The sequence below is a fragment of the Anguilla anguilla genome, chromosome 8 (assembly GCF_013347855.1).
Source record: "Anguilla anguilla isolate fAngAng1 chromosome 8, fAngAng1.pri, whole genome shotgun sequence".
Taxonomy (NCBI): domain Eukaryota; kingdom Metazoa; phylum Chordata; class Actinopteri; order Anguilliformes; family Anguillidae; genus Anguilla; species Anguilla anguilla.
In genome coordinates, this window is record NC_049208.1 from 52,421,963 (window position 1) to 52,439,399 (window position 17,437).

At 48.1% G+C, this 17,437-nt stretch overlaps 2 protein-coding genes across 2 annotated transcripts; one reads left to right on the top strand and one right to left on the bottom strand.

The window, feature by feature from the left end:
- Positions 1-232: 232 nt before the first annotated feature.
- vps52 (VPS52 subunit of GARP complex) lies at positions 233-11,083 on the bottom strand. Its single transcript, XM_035428229.1, has 20 exons — positions 10,978-11,083; positions 10,393-10,480; positions 10,231-10,283; positions 9,513-9,588; positions 8,423-8,490; positions 7,398-7,573; positions 6,747-6,897; positions 6,197-6,297; positions 5,877-6,009; positions 5,522-5,579; positions 4,869-5,002; positions 4,440-4,595; positions 3,854-3,972; positions 3,222-3,345; positions 2,805-2,900; positions 2,321-2,428; positions 1,835-1,900; positions 1,376-1,487; positions 824-942; positions 233-401 (listed from the first exon to the last, which is right to left on the bottom strand). Exons 1-20 carry the CDS (start codon positions 11,059-11,061, stop codon positions 255-257), a joined length of 2,169 nt encoding a protein of 722 aa, XP_035284120.1. The 5' UTR covers positions 11,062-11,083; the 3' UTR covers positions 233-254.
- A 251-nt stretch (positions 11,084-11,334) lies between these two features.
- On the top strand, positions 11,335-15,112 carry rps18 (ribosomal protein S18). The gene is made up of 6 exons (XM_035428274.1): positions 11,335-11,401; positions 11,893-11,991; positions 12,370-12,456; positions 12,885-12,986; positions 13,186-13,277; positions 14,991-15,112. The coding sequence occupies exons 1-6, from the start codon at positions 11,399-11,401 to the stop codon at positions 15,064-15,066; spliced, it is 459 nt and encodes a 152-aa protein (XP_035284165.1). The 5' UTR covers positions 11,335-11,398; the 3' UTR covers positions 15,067-15,112.
- The last annotated feature ends 2,325 nt before the right edge of the window (positions 15,113-17,437 follow it).

Genomic DNA, 17,437 nt, shown 5'->3' on the forward strand with positions numbered 1-17,437 from the left:
AACATAAGAGAGCCAATAGGAGAGTTCATAGAACACGTTTATGAGCATTAATCCAATACTCAACAAAACAAGGGTCTAGAGCCAAAGCTGGCTGCTGTGATTGGTGGAGTCAGTGTCATGTGACCGGTGAGGCCATACAGATCGACTTCGCTTCCTCCTCTGTCCTCCTTTCTCTCCCTGGCTCCTCCCCTTCCTGGATGGTCAAGCCACTCCCCCTGCCCCTCCCCTTCTTTCCCAGGCCACGCCCACCCTCCTCAAAAGTTGGGCTTGTGCTTCTTGACCTCGACCATGAGGTGGTGCAGGTTGATGAGCTCGGAGCGCACGGCCAGGCTGCGGAACGTGGGCTGGGAGAGGACCTTGTGGAAGCCGTGGTAGTACTGGATCAGCTGCGTCAGCGCCCCCTGGAGGACGAGGCGGAGAGAGGCACGTACGCAGTTCAGTGTGCTGAAAGGCTAAATTTGTTACTCTGAATGAATAAACACGCTAATTTATGCGACAGATAAATCTACAGAGCTGCACATCTGAGTTGCGCAGCTGCACACGAGGACAAAACGATGAAGCGCTAAAATGCTTCAGGACTCATTTCCACTGTGGTTCTGATATTTAACCTTCCAGAAGCATCTCTCCATAAGAGCTGAGAGAGCGAGAGCAAGACAGAGAGGGAGCAAGAGAGAGAGAGAGAGAGAGTGAGAGGGAGTGTGGTGGAGACAGAAAGCGCAAGAGGGAGACAGAGAGAGAGAGGGAGGGAGCACGAGAGTGAGAGGGAGAGTGATGGAGAGAGAGAGAGCGAGAGAGAGAGTGCGGCGATGAAAGAGTGCCCCACCTGTATGATGCCCGTGCCGTTTTTGAAGTTGGTGAAGGACCTCATGACGTCCTGACTCAGAGCCTCAACGGACTGCTTCCATGTGCTGGAGAAGCCCCGAACCAGCTGGGTGATCCGAGCTGAGAGAGAGAGAGAGGGAGGGAGGAAGGGAGGAAAAGAGAGAGGGGGGGAGGGAGCGAGAGAGAGGGAGGGAGAGAGAGAGAGTAGGAGAAGAGGACAGGGGCAGATGGAATAGAGAGAGCAGAGAGGTAGAAGGAGGAGAGAGAGGAAGAGGGGGGGGGAAAGTGACAGAGAAAGGGAAAGATGGAGGAAGAGTGGGTGGTTGGGAAAAAGAGGGAGACAGAAGGAACAGGTAAATTTACTTAATGGAAGAAAACTGTTAAGTCTTTAGAAAAGTGTGTGTTCAGTGAACATGGTGATGATAACCCCACCCCCTGCCTCTACAGCAGCCAATGACAAGGACCAGGGTGATGATAACCCCACCCCCTGCTTCTACAGCAGCCAATGAGAGGGGTCAGGGAGATAACTCCTCCCCCTGCCTCACTCCTTTACCTTCATCGTTCTTCAGCCTGTCCAGCTGCCCTTTCTCCATCAGCGCCTCGCTCTCCTTCACGAAGGCAATCATTCCACCAAAGGGAGAAGAGAGAATCTCCTCAATAAACTCCTGAAAGAGAGAGAGAGGGAGGGAGGGAGGGAGGGAACGAGAGAGAGTCAAAGAGAGGGGGGACAGGAGGGGGAGATAAAGAGAGGGAGGGAAGAGTATGGAAAAAAGAGAGAGAGAGAGAGAACAGGCCAAGAGCAAAGACCAGGAGAGATCAACAGCAGGAAGCTGAAGTGAGTACTTAGGCATACATCACAGGAGAAACCGAGCTTGTGTGTGTGTGTGTGTGTGTGCGTGTGCGTATGTGTGCGTGTGTGTGCGTGTGAGACAGGCTCTGTCTGTCTGAGCTCCATGGCAGGAAGCAGGGTCATATTTAACCCTTTCAGTCCAGCGGCCCCGCACCTCCTCACCTGCGTCCGAGCCAGGAGCAGTTGCTGGAAGCCCTCCACTTCCTTACTGTCATCTGCTGCTCTCTCCTGAGAGAGGGAGAGAGGGAGGGAGAGAGATGGGGAGAGAGGGAGGACGGGGACAGAAAGAGAGACGGAGAGGGGGGAGAGGGGAGGGGAAAGAGGGGGGGGGACAGAGAGAGATACTGTGATCAGGTACTTTACCAAACAGGTTCATACACAGTCAGTCAGTCAGTCAGTCAGTCAGTCAGCCAGTCAGTCACTCAGTCAGAAAGTCAGACAAACTTTCAGTCAGACGGGCAGGCAGTCAGTCAGTCAGAAAGTCAGACAGACTTTCAGTCCGTCAGTCTATCAGTTTGTCAGTCAGTCAGTCAGTCAGTCAGGCGGGCAGTCAGTCAGTCAGTCAGTCACCAGGCCAGCTTTCTGGGGCTCAGGCAGTGCACAGAGCGTGCTCACACTCTCCCGAGTCCGTCTGTCCGTCTGTCTCACCATCAGCACGCTCAGCATCATGTCATAATTGTTGATGAGGAAGATCAGCTGATCCTTCCTGGACGGGAACTCTGCTGCCATCTTCAGGACAAAGTTCTCCACTTCAGCCTAAAACACACGTGCGCACACACACAGGCACAATGCATTTGAGTCACTCCTGATTAACTCATTAATTAACTAACTCAGGACATTTACACTTAGCATCTGGTAAATGCTTAAATGCAAACTAATAAATTTCAGTCAGTCAAGTCGGTGTGTCAAATCTAATCTGATAAAAACATTAAGGCCATGCACCATATGTATGTACCATACCAATCATGCTAATTTTCTTTACTGTCCTGTAGCTGCTGCAGTTGTGAATCTGAAATGTGTCCTTTGTTTCATTGGCAGCTTTCTGCAGGTGTGTACCTGTGTGGTAAGTGTGCTGCAGGTGTGTAACTGTGTGGTCAGTGTGATGCAGGTGTGTAAGTGTGTGCGTGCAGACCTGTAGCTGGCCCAGCAGGGCATTGGTCCTCTGGTTGGGGAATGTCTGGTTGATGCTGACGATAGCTGAGGAGAACTCGGCATAACGACGCGTGATCTGGAACAGGACAAGCACAGCAATGAAGTTACTGCAGTGATCACTGCGCAGTTACCACGGAGATCGCTGCGCAGTTACCACAGAGAACACTGCGCAGTTACCACAGAGATCACTGCACAGTTACCACGGAGATCACTGCACAGTTACCACAGAGATATGTTCAGTTTGTATGTTATCTATTTGTATGTCTGTATGTTTATCAATGAATGAGTGTTTGTATGTGTGTGTGTGTGTAGTGTACGTGTGTGTATGTGTGTGCATGTGCATGTGTGTGCATGTGTGTGTGTGTGTGTGTGTGTGTGTGTGTGAGTGTGTACTGACATAGTGGGGTCTGGTGTCCAGCAGGCCCAGTTTCTGAGGGTCAGTGTTGCGAATGCTCTGGATGTTCATCTCCAGGATCAGCTCAAACCTGGGCCACAGCAGCTCCAGAACAGCCTCCCAGTACCTGAGAGAGAACACAGACATGCGCATTCACCCACGCATCAGCTAACTGGGGGATCAGTCAGTGATGAGTACCCTCTAACTGGGGGATGAGTCAGGGTTGAGTATCCTCTAACTGGGGGAACAGTCAGTGATGAGTATCCTCTAACTGCGGGATGAGTCAATGTTGAGTATCCTCTAACTGAGGGATCAGTCAGTGTTGAGTATCCTCTGAGGGATCAGTCAGTGATGAGTACCCTCTAACTGGGGAATGAGTCAGTGATGAGTATCGTCAGATGAATCAGTCAGTGATGAGTGTCCTCTAACAGGGGGATGAGTCAGTGATGAGTGTCCTCTAACTGGGGGATGAGTCAGTGATGAGTGTCCTCTAACTGGGGGATGAGTCAGTTATGAGTGTCCTCTGCAGGATCAGTTGGTGTTTAATATCCACTGAGGGCTGGGGCTGTGCTGATTATATCTTTCAGGTGTGGTTTAGGCTGTGTGTGGAGTGCCGTTGCCGGGGTAACGCTGACTTGTCGAGGGCAGGGATGTTCCTCTTGGCGGTGATGGCTCTGAAGCGCAGGATGATGTGAATGCAGAGGAAGACCGCGATGCTGTCGTAGCAGTCAGACACATAGGTGGACATGCTCTTCTGCAGGCCCACAGAGAGAGGAGGAAGAGGAGGGAAGGAGGGAGAGACAGAGAAAGAGGGTGGGGGGAGGGACAGAAAAAAATGGAGTAAACATAAAGGCACATTGGAAGTTACTGTCAGAGACGTTTTCTCTGTTCATCACCAGCATCATCATCACTGTCTTCCATCTGACCTTAAGCCCTTTGAAGAGTAGGTTTTTTCGAACGTTTTTATACAATTCTAAGTCAGTGTTCTAGAACTCTGTTTCTTTCAGTCGCCAGTAGTGATTGTGACATCAGCATTAGAATGTTCAGCTAAGAACATTCTAATCACATGCTTGTGATCTCACACCTTGAAGGCCTAAAAAGGAAGCTATCTGCACACTACCACTGCCGAGATTGTTCAAGCTGTTCACTGCCAGTCATCTGTGGCCTGGGGTACGTCACATGACCTGATGACCAGCGAGAGAGAGAGGGGAGGACACTGACCAGGAACATGCTGAGGGTCTTTCCCATGATGCAGTTGAAGAGGTCCAGCGCGGAGTTCCCGGCCACCATGAAGAAGTCGCAGAGGAAGAGGTACTCCCTGCAGCCGTTGTCCAATAGGGCGTAGTGCTGGCTGCGAAACAGCGTCTCGTAGGGGTACTGAGAGGGGGAGACACACACGGGGACGCTAGTGCTGTGTGTGTATGTGTGTGTGTGTGTGTGTGTGTGTGTGAGAGAGGGGGTGTGTCTGTGACTGTGTGTGTGTGAGAGAGGGTGTGTGTCTGTGACTGTGTGTGTGTGTGTGAGAGAGGGTGTGTGTCTGTGACTGTGTGTGTGTGTGTGTGTGTGTGTGTGAGAGGATGTGTGTGTGTGTGCGTGAGTGTGTGAGTGTGTGTGTGTGTGTGTGTGTGCGCGTGTGTGTATAGTCCTTACCCTGCAGTCTCCTCTTTGTGCAGTGTGAGGAATGAGGATGGGTCCCTCCAGCTCTGAAGGGCTCAACACTGCCCCCCTCTGGCCCACAGTGAAGATGGTGTTCCTGCTCTTCAGTGATGGCTTGCTGAAAAAACCTGCTTGCGCGGTCAAGGACAACAAACCCTCCACACGACCACAAGACTGCGGTCCACGTCAATACCACTGCTACACAACCTCATAACAGACTCCACCCCCAACCTGGGTCAAATAAATATTGGAAATACTCGAACCCGGAAGACACAATTTAAAAAGAAACATCTACTTTCACCAATACACGGAAGAGACCTTTTAACCAGAAGACCACTGACAATTTCAAAAGAAATGTTTACTTTCACAAAAAAAAAACAAATTCCATATGATCACTGACATTTTTTGTAAGTAGCAAGCAACCATGAAAGTTCTCAAATCAGTAGGCATGCATGTATAAAGAGATCAAACATTCAAATAATTATTTGACCCAGCTCTGCAACTATCAAGTATAGTACATAACGTGCAGTGAAAAAATCAGTTGAAACATCGTGGAGCTGATTATCACAATGTTAAAAAACAGGAGGACTGGTGTGTGTGTGTGTGTGGGAGAAAAGATTGCTGGCTTGGGCTCTGGTGAAGGATATCTTTCTTGGCTGTGTCCTCAACCCCCATCAGATCATCTTTGTCAGCCACCTCCTCGTACTAGCGAAGGCAGAGGGACAAACAGGAAGAGGGAAGAGGGACAAACAGATATATTAGCGGTGCAGGCAACATTAACACCTACCTATGTTTGGGCAGGAATAAGAAAATTAAGATACGACAGTTGTGGAGATCAATTTAGATTCCAGTAATTAATCAGTTGTACAATATGTATAGAACATTATGGCCATTTTTCGATTAATTCCCTGAACGGGCTGAATTGCAGTGGAATTGCCCCCAAACCTTGCCTCCATCCTCCCAACTCTCCACCCTCCACACACCCCCCCCCCCCCCCCTCACCTGCACTTTGAGCAGTCTCCCGCTGTACGATTTGAAATAGCTGTAGTAGATTTTGCTCATGGTGTCCACATACTCATCCCGAACCTCTTTGGCCACCTGCCTCTCGTTTGCCAGCAAGAACTGGTAGAAGAACCTGTGGAGAGAGGGTCGAAAAAGGTTTGGAACGTTTTCTTCAAAATTCCAAGTCGGCATTCTAGAACTTTGTTGCTTTCAATCACCGATGATTGTGACATCGGCATTAGAATGTTCAGTTAAGAGCGTTCTAAGCGCACGTTTGTGACCTCACACCTTAAAGAGGGTCAGCGTAGGGTCAGAGTTACCTGTACTTGAGTAGCGTGTTCTGTGGGATCTGGTAGTTGGTCATGGGCTTTCGAAAGGAGTAGATCTTCTGCAGGATGAACTCCCGGATCTTTGAGACGGCCTGCAAGGCGAATGCACAAAGAGCACGGCAGCGTCAGCGAACTGTTCTGTCAGCCAATGACGGTGCGTGCCTGATGGGGGTCCAGAATATCGCCCGTCACCTGAACTTCGCGCCCTACTGTGGCCATCTCTCTCACCCTTCCATCTGCTTGTCTAAGCCTTTATCAGCTCTCTATCTCTCCACCTCTCCATCCCTCTCTCACACTCTACCTATCCATATCGTTTATCACCATAAATTACCTCATCCAACCCCATTCAGCCTGTACACATTTCTTTCCTTGCGTCCCTCTCTCCTCCTTCATCCCTCACTCCATCCCTCTTTTTTAAGAAGGATGAAAATACGCCGGGCTGCTCCATGCGCTAACAACTCTATTTATCTTTCCTCCCTCACTTCCCCCCCACTCTCTCCCTCTGCCCACTCTCTCTCCCTCCCTCTCCCCCCCCCAGGACCTTGATTTTGAGCCGGTCCACGATGTCCTGGATGTCAGAGCAGGCCAGGGTCTCCCGGAAGCTCAGCTCCTTGGCGAAGTTGATCTTGTTGTTGAGCTCGTGCAGCTGCTCCAGGAACTCCTGCTCCGTCACGGGGCTCTCCAGGATCACCCTGCGGACGGGCCGAGCGCAGAGCTGAGCACAACCGCGCGACCGCGACTACCGCGAACGCGCAGGCGTGCTGACCGTACGGCCGATGACCAATGATAACGGGCCCTTAGGATTGAACACGATGCCAAAAGACCATCATACACCCCTGCCCTATGCGCATTTGTGTGCATGCACCGTACCCCACACACACACACACACACACACTCTGACCCTCACGCACACTCACACACACTCACACGCACTGCACACTCACACACACATACACTTACACACACACAATGCACACACAATTTGACCCTCACACACGCACTGCACACACACACACACACACACTCTGACACTCACGCACACTCACACACACTCACACACACTCACACACACTGCACACACACACACACACTTACACACACACACACACACACACAATGCACACACACTTTGACCCTCACACACGCACTGCACACACACACACACACACACACACACACACACACTCCTTACGAGATCATGGCGCCGGGCACCACCAGCTCGTCCACCAGCTGGCTGAGGTGGCAGCGGACGGCCTGGCGGTTCTTCAGCCGCACGTTCATGCTGACGGACTGCTGCTGCAGCGTCTGGATCTCGCTGCTGATGGAGGAGAGGTCGCTCTGGAAACCGCTCAGCATGCCCTCCATCCGCTGGGTAGGCACACACACACACACACACACACATACACACACAGGTGAGCGCATACAGGGAGCCAAGGCAAGGCCGTCACTGGGACCCTAAAAGAACATCAGTAGTCATGGACACGGCATTAGTTGTCATGGACACAGCATTAGTAGTCACGGATACAGCATTAGTTGTCATGGACACAGCATTAGTAGTCACAGATACAGCATTAGTTGTCAAGGACACAGAATTAGAAGTCACGGATGCAGGTTTAGTAGTCATGGCAGTCATCAGAAGTAGACTGCAGCCATGTACCCGATCGTTCTTCGATGCCCTCTGAACATTTCTGTAGTGTTGTCACAATGTTGCCACTGTGTTACAGCAAGGCTGTGAAAATGCTACTTGTTAGCTTAGCTTCTTTTACCACTCTCGGTGCCAGCCCACCAGCACTGAGTCACTCAATGCTACGTATTAGCTTAGCTTCTTTCACCACTCTCTGCGCCAGTCCACCAGCACTGAGTCACTCAATGCTATGTGTTAGCTTGGCTTCTTTCACCACTCTCTACGCCAGTCCACCAGCACTGAGTCACTCAATGCTATGTGTTAGCTTAGCTTCTTTCACCACTCTCTGCGCCAGTCCACCAGCACTGAGTCACTCAATGCTATAGTGATTGAGTTGCCACCAGGTTTTCTCACACCAAAAAACTTTGTTATAATATAAAACTAAACATAAAAAAGAGTGTAACTTAAGTTTAAGCAGCTGGTATTCCTCCCATTTGAGTAAACCAAACTTTTTTTTATTTTGCAGCGTGCAGAATCGGAGGGATGAAACGTCTACGTGCTGCAGACAGTTAGTGAAGGAGGAGGCCCCTCACCTCCAGTATGGAGTCACAGGCAGTGATCTGGTTATGCAGGGACGCGATGTTCTGGCTCTCCTTGATATCTGACACAGGAAGAGTCAAGGGAAGAACTGAGGAGATGGGACCAGAAAGCGTCCAATGAGAGATCATCACGCAGTGACATTACAGCACTGCCCACGTTGAATGTCTGATGCCGCGTTCCAGATACCGTGCGAACTTGTAAAAATTATGACCTTCCTGACCAGGAAGGATACACCGGAAAGGCCGGTTAACTCGCAATTACAAATGGAAAAGTGAGGTGTCATTTCACAGCACCGAGTTTCTGAATAGGAAAAACTGAAAAGTCATTCAAAATGGCTGAAATGTTGGCAAACACAATAATGGCTTACAACATCCATGCATTATCTCTGCTTATCCGGGATGGGGTCACGGGGGTGTTGGAGCCTATCCCAGCATGCATTGGGCGAAAGGCAGAAACACACCGTGGACAGGTTGCCAATCTATTGGAGGGCATACACATTGTTCACTCACACACTCATAACTATGGGCAATTTAGAGTCTCCAATTAGCCTACCTGCATGCCTTTGGACTGTGTGGGGAAACCGGAGTAACCAGAGGAAACCCACGCGGAAAGGAGAACATCCAAACCCCAGGCCAGATTCGAACCCAGGACCTTCTTGGTGTGAGGCGACAGTGCTACCACCACTGCACGATTGTGCCGCCCTTACTTACGCCCTAGCACAGTTAACTCTTAAATAAGCTTTTATAATATTTTACTGTACCCAACGAACAGTGTATGTGACAAAGTAGCTTTTCGTTCTCAGAAAGCGTCAAGAGCTAGTGGCAGCTTCTCGCCAGCCGCCGTGGTACTAACGGTTGCTACAAGCTATCCACTAGCTACGAGCTAACCACAAGCCACAAGCTAACCAATAGCTACGAGGTAACCACAAGCTACAAGCTAACCACTAGCTGTGAGTTAACCACTAGCTACAAGCTAACCACTGGCACGCTCCGAGCTAATACCTCCGAGCTCTCACGTCGGAGCTACAAGCTGCCAAGTTCATACTGAACGCAGCACGAGGCTTAGTTTGAACGGACAGGATACAGTCTTTGATGGAGGCTTGCTCAATACGCTGCAGCTCCGTCTCCACCTGCTTGGAGTACTGCCTGAGATCCACGCCCTGAGAGAGAGAGAGAGAGAGAGAGAGAGAGAGAGAGAGAGAGAGAGAGAGAGAGAGAGAGAGAGAGAGAGAGAGAGAGAGAGAGAGAGAGAGAGAGAGAGAGAGAGAGAGAGAGAGAGAGAGAGAGAGAGAGAGAGAGAGAGAGAGAGAGAGAGAGAGAGAGAGAGAGAGAGAGAGAGAGAGAGAGAGAGAGAGAGAGAGAGAGAGAGAGAGAAAAACATGGCAGCTGACAGCTATACACACTGCTGTTTCTTACAAAGAGGACAAACATTCCCAAATGACAGGTGAAAAATGGCACGCTTTATATACAGGACACAAATAAAGTTTAAGTTAAGCTGTGATGAAGGAATTAGGCCTAATATCGTACTATCAGTGAGATCTGTATAATTAGAGTTTACACAATTACACTCTTAGTATGCTCAAGTCTACAATTTTTCACATGGGGGATGTTTTGTGTGGTCCCTGCAGATGAGGAGACCATGCAATTAATCAGCATCCTCTTTGTCAGAATCATATGTGGCAAAAAACATACACTTTGTCCCACTCCCTCCAATCTGCAGGCATATATCCTAAGGTGAACTTTTCAGTTGTCTGTGCTGTCAATCAGTCCTGTTGTTCAGTTAAACTGGCAGCTGGTCTCACCGTTTTCAAAGCCTCTTTCACCAGATCGTCCTCAAGGTTTGCCTGGATGTGAACTGAAAGCACAGAATACAGACTGACGTGCCGCACAAAAAACTCGACAAAACAACACAAAGACATAATTAAAGGGGAAACAGACACTGAATCGGGAGCACAGTAACTTACTGTCGACTTCGTCTAAGATAAACTCATCCGTGGTTATGTCCAGGTCTCCCAAGTTCAGAGCAGGCATCTGGTCCGACTCGTTCTTGATCTGCAAAAGATCACCCGGATAGAACAGGTGCAATGGTTGCGTTATGAGAAGAAAATTGACTTAGCTCATATAAAAACAATAGTACTATTTAAAATGAAACGGGAGCAAATTTAACCGCGAGCATAGCCTGTACCAGGGAACGGCCACAGCCAGGTGGCTCGCTATCAATATTCCAAACTGGGACGCAAGAGCGGAGAGACAGTTTACAACCTGAGTTAACCAGCCAGCTAACTGTTACTGTTTAACTGTATGACCATTGGACAAAATGCACTATGAAATGAATAATGTCACTTGCAAAATGACAGCACTATCAGTAGCCTGCTATTACAGCAAAACAGCTAAAAAGCATTAGCGTGAGCTAACTTGCTAAGTTCGTTAACAGGCAGCTACAGTCGATCAAGAATGTTCTGCGAGACCTAAACATATGCACCACCTAATGGTACTGTTCTTAAAATATATATCACTCGTAGCTACCGGTCCGGTATGCCATTAATTACCTCGTCTTGTAAATATGCCATCGTAGAATTGACAGCTGTATTTACATCAGAGCCTACAGATTCGGTGACCACCACCTCCGCCATAGCTGCCAATGACAGAAAACTACAATTCCGACGCCTTCACCAACACCTGCCCTAATCGGAGTAAAATAAATGAAAAGTGTATTGATATTATCATAAACCTAATTTTAATATAGACAAGAGGAAATCACTAGTTATCGGATATAAATTCTGTTATTTTCATACACTTTTGATTTATTGCTTTTAATATCAAATCGAGTCGTATTTCTACAACACAGAGCAATTTTCTAGACGGACATATTTCTGCCAACGGAATGACTTCCGCTTGCAAATACGGGAAACTTATATACTCTCGCGATAACTGCGAGTATTCCTCTTTGCGTTGGAAGCTGCTTCCAAGATGGTGAGTGAGACCATTAGAACCGTGTATGCAAACGTGAAAATCCAGTTTCATCGTCATTATGTAGAGGCCTGGGATTCTTCTAAGATTGATATAATATGCTTAAAGCCTCATTCTTTCGTTACACGCCATTATTGTGTGGATTGGGTATATACTATTCCCCAAACAATTGTGAAAGCTAACCCTGTGCTAGTAATGCTATCCTATGTTGCATCGAACCACGTTCAAACTGATTTTCAGCACAGAGCTTTATCCAAAATTATTCATTGCTGTGGCCAACTCAAGAGTGGTCAAGTCAAACCGACTCCTGTAAAAATGTTTTTATTGTGCGGTGGTGAACAGGGCATTGATTCGTCCTTAGTTTTTGATCAACTGGCCGTCTGATTTGCAATCCAATACCGACCGTGTCAGTCCCTATGCCGGTTAGTAACTTAGCAGTTGTATTTTTCCTCCCTGGAACGGGTATTTAACCTATTCGTCTCTTTTTACCGTAGTCTCTCGTAATTCCCGAGAAGTTTCAGCACATTCTGCGTGTTCTCAACACGAACATCGACGGGAGGAGGAAGATCGCCTTCGCTATCACCGCCATCAAGGTGAGAACTTCTGGGGAGTAGCATAGCATTACAGAAGGGAAGTAACCGGAGTCTTGCATGCTTGTGGCGATTATCACGCAATAAATGACTACCAGTAAGTCACCATTTTTGCCCGTTTAATTTGCTTTCTGTATTTGTTGTTATTACTAGCTGTAATGTGGTCTGTATTCAGTAATATCGTTTATCTACTGCCATGAACGTCGTTATGAACAACTCTAGGGTTGCCAGAGGATGCAAGTGCTGGTTTCCCCACATCACCTTGGTACTGTGTTTCAGAGGATGTGACCTCTTATCACTAGAAGACGTGCAGAGTCCTTTATAAATGTGAGGCCCATGACCGGAGCTAATGTAAATCTGCGACTTATTTCGCGTTTGCAGGGGGTCGGCAGACGTTACGCACATGTCGTGCTCAGGAAGGCCGATATCGACCTCAACAAGAGAGCAGGGGAACTGACTGATGACGAGGTGAGCTCAGCAGGTGTTTGCAATGATCTCTAGTTACCTTCGCCAGGGAGCTGTGCTGCACAGGGTTCTATAGGAAGAATAAATCTGACTCTTAACCATATGAAGTGTATGCTTCCCCCCCCCCCCATGTTTTCATAATTCTAAGTCACTGTTCTAGAACTCCATTGCATTCAGTTGCCGGTAGTGATTGTTACATCAGCATTAGAATGCTCAGTTAAGAACATGCTAGTTGCACATAGAAAAAAAAAAAAAACATTCCTGAACTAGCTGTAAGAGCAGAAATGAAATTGAAGGGAAGTATAGTGCAGTTTAGAAGGGCAGGGTGGTGCATCTGGAGCTCCAGGCTGCGTCAAGGCATGGGCAGGGGAGGAACAGGCCCGTAGTGGTCTGCGTCTACGGGGGGTGACTCTTCTGTTTCTCTCCCTCAGGTTGAGAGAGTGGTGACCATCATGCAGAACCCGCGGCAGTACAAAATCCCTGACTGGTTCCTGAACAGGCAGAAGGACGTGAAGGATGGCAAATACAGCCAGGTGGGTCGGCGTCACCTGCAGAGGTGTCTGCAGACCGCGGAATAACCGCCTGCCAGTCGGTAGTTTAAAATCGCGGTCACGTTCGGGTGCTCCTTTAAAAAGAAAAAGGCCGGTCCGTTTCGCCGCTGTCACTAGCTTAGCCGATTTCCTTTTTTGAGTGGTAAATAAAGGTGTGCTTCATCCCTGTCCTCCGTTCCAGGTTCTCGCCAACGGCCTGGACAACAAGCTGAGAGAGGATCTGGAGAGGCTGAAGAAGATCCGGGCTCACCGTGGTCTCCGGCACTTCTGGGGGTGAGCATTTGCTTTAAAAAAAGATTTATTTTTTTAATCATGGAGCTCCAGGCCCAGGGGTGGAGTTTTATGGCAAAAGGGGGAGTGGCTAATCTGCTATTCTGCATCTGATTGTGCCACTGAAGATGTAATATCGGGAAACTCGACCGCTGTACAGAATCCAGGCGCACTCTGTGTCTAAATCAAACAAATGTGCCTGAATTCACAGATACTAGCAGGCAAGAACATCAGAGAGATTCTTTGCACAAGGTTCTTGGGCTCTCCCTGAACATTAATGAGATGCCAGGGCTTCATGTTAGGCCTAACGAGTTGTCTCGCTAGCGGCCGTTTGAATACTGTGCTGAATACTTTAATGGTGATCTCGGGGTGAAATGCTGTGATCGTTCACTGCACCTTTGTGTCCATTAACTACGCCGGTATGTTTCCTTGCTTCAGTCCCGACCAAAAAATAGAGATTTGATTACTGGCCTGCAAGGCTTCTGTGGGCGCAAAACTGTCCTGTGTGTTGAGCTGGTAGTGTTCTTCCCCCTCAGTTTTGAACCAGCAGTGTTCTTCCCCCTCAGTTTTGAACCAGCAGTGTTCTTCCCCCTCAGTTTTGAACCAGCAGTGTTCTTCCCCCTCAGTTTTGAACCAGCAGTGTTCTTCCCCCAGTGTTGAGCCAGCAGTGTTATTTTCCCTCAGTGTTGAGCCAGCAGTGTTCTCCCTCAGTGTTCAGCCAGAAATGTTCTTCCCCCTCAGTGTTGTCAGCAGTGTTCTTCCCCCTCAGTTTTGTGCCAGCAGTGTTCTTCAGTGTTGAGCCAGCAGTGTTCTTCTCCCTGTGTTGAGCCAGCAGTGTTCTTCAGTGTTGAGCCAGCAGTGTTCTTCTCCCTGTGTTGAGTCAGCAGTGTTCTTCCCCCTCAGTGTTGAGCCAGCAGTGTTCTTCAGCGTTGAGCCAGCAGTGTTCTTCTCCCTGTGTTGAGCCAGCAGTGTTCTTCAGTGTTGAGCCAGCAGTGTTCTTCTCCCTCAGTGTTGGGCCAGCAGTGTTCTTCAGTGTTGAGCTGGCAGTGTTCTTCTCCCTCAGTGTTGAGCCTGCAGTGTTCTTCCCCCTCAGTGTTGAGCCTGCAGTGTTCTTCCCCCTCAGTGTTGAGCCAGCAGTGTTCTTCCCCCTCAGTGTTGAGCCAGCAGTGTTCTTCCCCCTCAGTGTTGAGCCGGCAGTGTTCCTCAGTGTTGAGCCAGCAGTGTTCTTCCCCCTCAGTGTTGAGCCGGCAGTGTTCCTCAGTGTTGAGCCAGCAGTGTTCTTCCCCCTCAGTGTTGAGCCGGCAGAGTTGTTGGCTCAGTGTTAAAATTGTCCACCCTCACCTCAAAGCACTGTTGCCCAGAGATTTCCTGTGGATCCATAGTAGTGTCAGACCCATTGTGAACGAGTAGCGTTTTTTGGGTACAATGACCTGCGCAAGTGTCCAGGATGTAATGTTTTAAAAACTGCGTAGCGTATAAGCACACGATTTTACAGAAATGAATGTGTGAAACTTTCTGAGCCTCCGTTTGGTGTACGGTGTGTGAAGTGTGTTTGTGCTGCGTTCCACATTGGTGTTACTGTCTGTACGTGATTCAATCAAGGCTGTGATGTAACCTCTCTCATTTGGAGACTTATCTTTCTGCAGTTTTGGCCGTGTTTGAACCATTTACTCCCTGCACTCGTTCACTCCCGTTCTGTCTCTCTCTCTCTTTCAGTCTTCGCGTGCGTGGTCAGCACACCAAGACCACCGGTCGCCGTGGTCGCACCGTGGGTGTGTCCAAGAAGAAGTAGGCGGTCCCCCTTCACCCAAACGTCAATAAAATGTAGTTTTTCCCAACCTCTGTGGCCTTGCGTTTCTGTACTGGCGGGGGAGGGGGGGGAAGCTGTCACTCATTTCAAGGGGGGGTGGGGTTTCAGAGGTTCCAGAATGGAAACGTACACCGAATCACCCAGCAGCACCTATTTGTAACAACCACCACCACATTCTTGGTGTGCGTGCACACGTGCAAGTGTGTGCGTGTAAGGTTGTTAGTGGGTGTGTGTGAGATATAGATCAGAGAACCTTGTGGAAGTAGACTTAGCATCCCATGGCAATTTTTTTTTTTTTTTTGAAAGAGCAGCGTTTACCCCTGGTTTCTCAGTGTAACAGTTTAGTTCATGAATTTGAAAAATGTCAATTTTCTGAGCATTTTGCATTTTCTTAACCCTCAATTTGTATCCTGAACTTATCAAACTCACCCAGTCCCTTTTTGCATTTCCCACCAGTTTAAAAATAATTTCAGAAGCCCAGGTTTAGTAAAATGGGGTGCTTAATGTGTGCCAATTCAGGTAGGCGTACGCCAGAGTTTACTACGTTAAAGCAACAACGTGAACTGGCAAATCAGAACACACAAAGGTATCTCAAAGCAGTCTGTAATCACTATGAATGTTCACAAATTACAAAAGTGCAAAAGCCCTTCAGAGGGATTGAAACTCAGACGAGGTACATAACCAACTCTTCTTGTGCTTTTTTTTTGTGTACATTGCTTTCTTTCCCCCACCCTTCTGTTTCTGTATAAACTTCAGTACTGTGCAAAAGTCGGACCACGCTTTCGTTTATTCCGTTTCCACTGCAGAACAGCCGTTTTTTTTTCAGTGTCAAGACAAAAATGCAGGGAACATTTAACGGAAAATTCAAGAAAAGCCTCCACCACTACATGCAATATCAAATCTCAGCATTTGTCCGCTTTCTTTTGTTTAGCCTATTACCGCTTTATGTCTTTCGTCCTTCCAGTCAACAAACATGAATGTGGATAAATACAATAAAATCTTAACCCATCACGCAGTAGCCTCTGGACAATGTTTGACTGGGAGCAAATCCGTTCTACAGTGAGATAATGACCCTCAAGCACACTGCTAAGGAGGTCAGGCTGCTGGTGCTCTCCAAACAATGGACTGGCCAACCCAGAGTCCAGACCTCACCATCACTGAAATGTGTTTGGAATTACTTGGATCGAGAGAAGCAGAAAATGCAACCAACTTCTAAGACTGAACATTGGCGGCGTTGACAAGAAGCATGGAAAAATATTCCCGCAAATTCCTTCAAAAAACACAAAGCAAGTCTCCAAAAAAGAACGGATTCTGTTGTAAAGGCCAAGGGTGGACACACTACATACTGAAAGATCTGATATTGTACAGGAGGTTTTTGTGCATTGTGTAAAATGTGTCAAAAAACTCACAGTTAATGACTTTTCACGGGAAAGTAAAATAAAACAAAGGGTGGTCTCTTGACTTTTGCACAGTACTGTAGAATTTTCACTTGCATGGTTTGTTCCTGTAGATGTTTCAGTTTATACATAGAAAGCGTTTTTTAAAAATGGACCTCAGCCTGATTGGCCGAAGGGTTCTGATGGTTCTACAGAGAATGTAAGCAGCTTGATTGACAGCAAACCTCCGGCGTTAAATCTCCCAGTTCAGTTTAAGGCCCTGTACTCTGGCTGGTTTATTCCAGGCCTGATGTATAAATAAAAAAATTTAAAAAAACAAAAACGGTTCTTCCTCACTGTATGGAAAAATCCGTCCAGGCAAATGAATCCCTTATCCCCATGATATTGCGTTGTCAACTTCACTCGTAATATAATCATATCTGAGACTGAGAATATACAAAATGGCTGTACAATACAGGGGCATTGTGGGAAACGGAAAAGGTTAGGGACATACACAGTGCTGACTGGCTGGTTGGGTGTGTGGGGGGGGGGTTCTACCTCGTGTTCTGGAAGGTGAAAGAAAGGCAGGGACGGTTCCGTTGGATGGAAGTAGGATTTTTGTAATTCCATCCAAAATGTCAGATTTGAAGAGAGGGATAATGAGCGGAGGAGAGCTCGTAGGCTCTACCTCGGAGTCCACTTCTCGACGTGATCTCCACCGATGCCAAAGTCGGCCTCTCTCCCACACACGCGCGCGCACTGCTCCATCTCACTCTACCCCCCTCTCTTTCAAACTGTCTCGTACACACTGTCTGTACCCCTCCTCCCTCACACCCTCCTCTCTCCCCTTGTTCACGCATTCTTCACTTGTTCCTCTCATGCACACTCCCTAATACATACACATACTCTCATACCCTCTCGTACTCTTTCTTACCAATCACACACTTTCTCTCGCTCTCTCTCTCAGTAGCAGCAGA

Bases quoted from the DNA above. Each gene is read 5' to 3' on its own strand.
- vps52 (XM_035428229.1), bottom strand. From the start codon at position 11,061: ATGGCGGAGGTGGTGGTCACCGAATCTGTAGGCTCTGATGTAAATACA. The intron at 1,488-1,834 runs GTGAGGAGGTGC...TCTCTCTTTCAG, and splicing joins TGCTCCTGGCTCGGACGCAG to GAGTTTATTGAGGAGATTCT. The intron at 402-823 runs GTGGGGCACTCT...CTCGTCCTCCAG, and splicing joins ACGGCACGGGCATCATACAG to GGGGCGCTGACGCAGCTGAT.
- rps18 (XM_035428274.1), top strand. The intron at 12,457-12,884 runs GTGAGCTCAGCA...TCTCTCCCTCAG, and splicing joins GGGAACTGACTGATGACGAG to GTTGAGAGAGTGGTGACCAT. The intron at 12,987-13,185 runs GTGGGTCGGCGT...CCTCCGTTCCAG, and splicing joins AGGATGGCAAATACAGCCAG to GTTCTCGCCAACGGCCTGGA.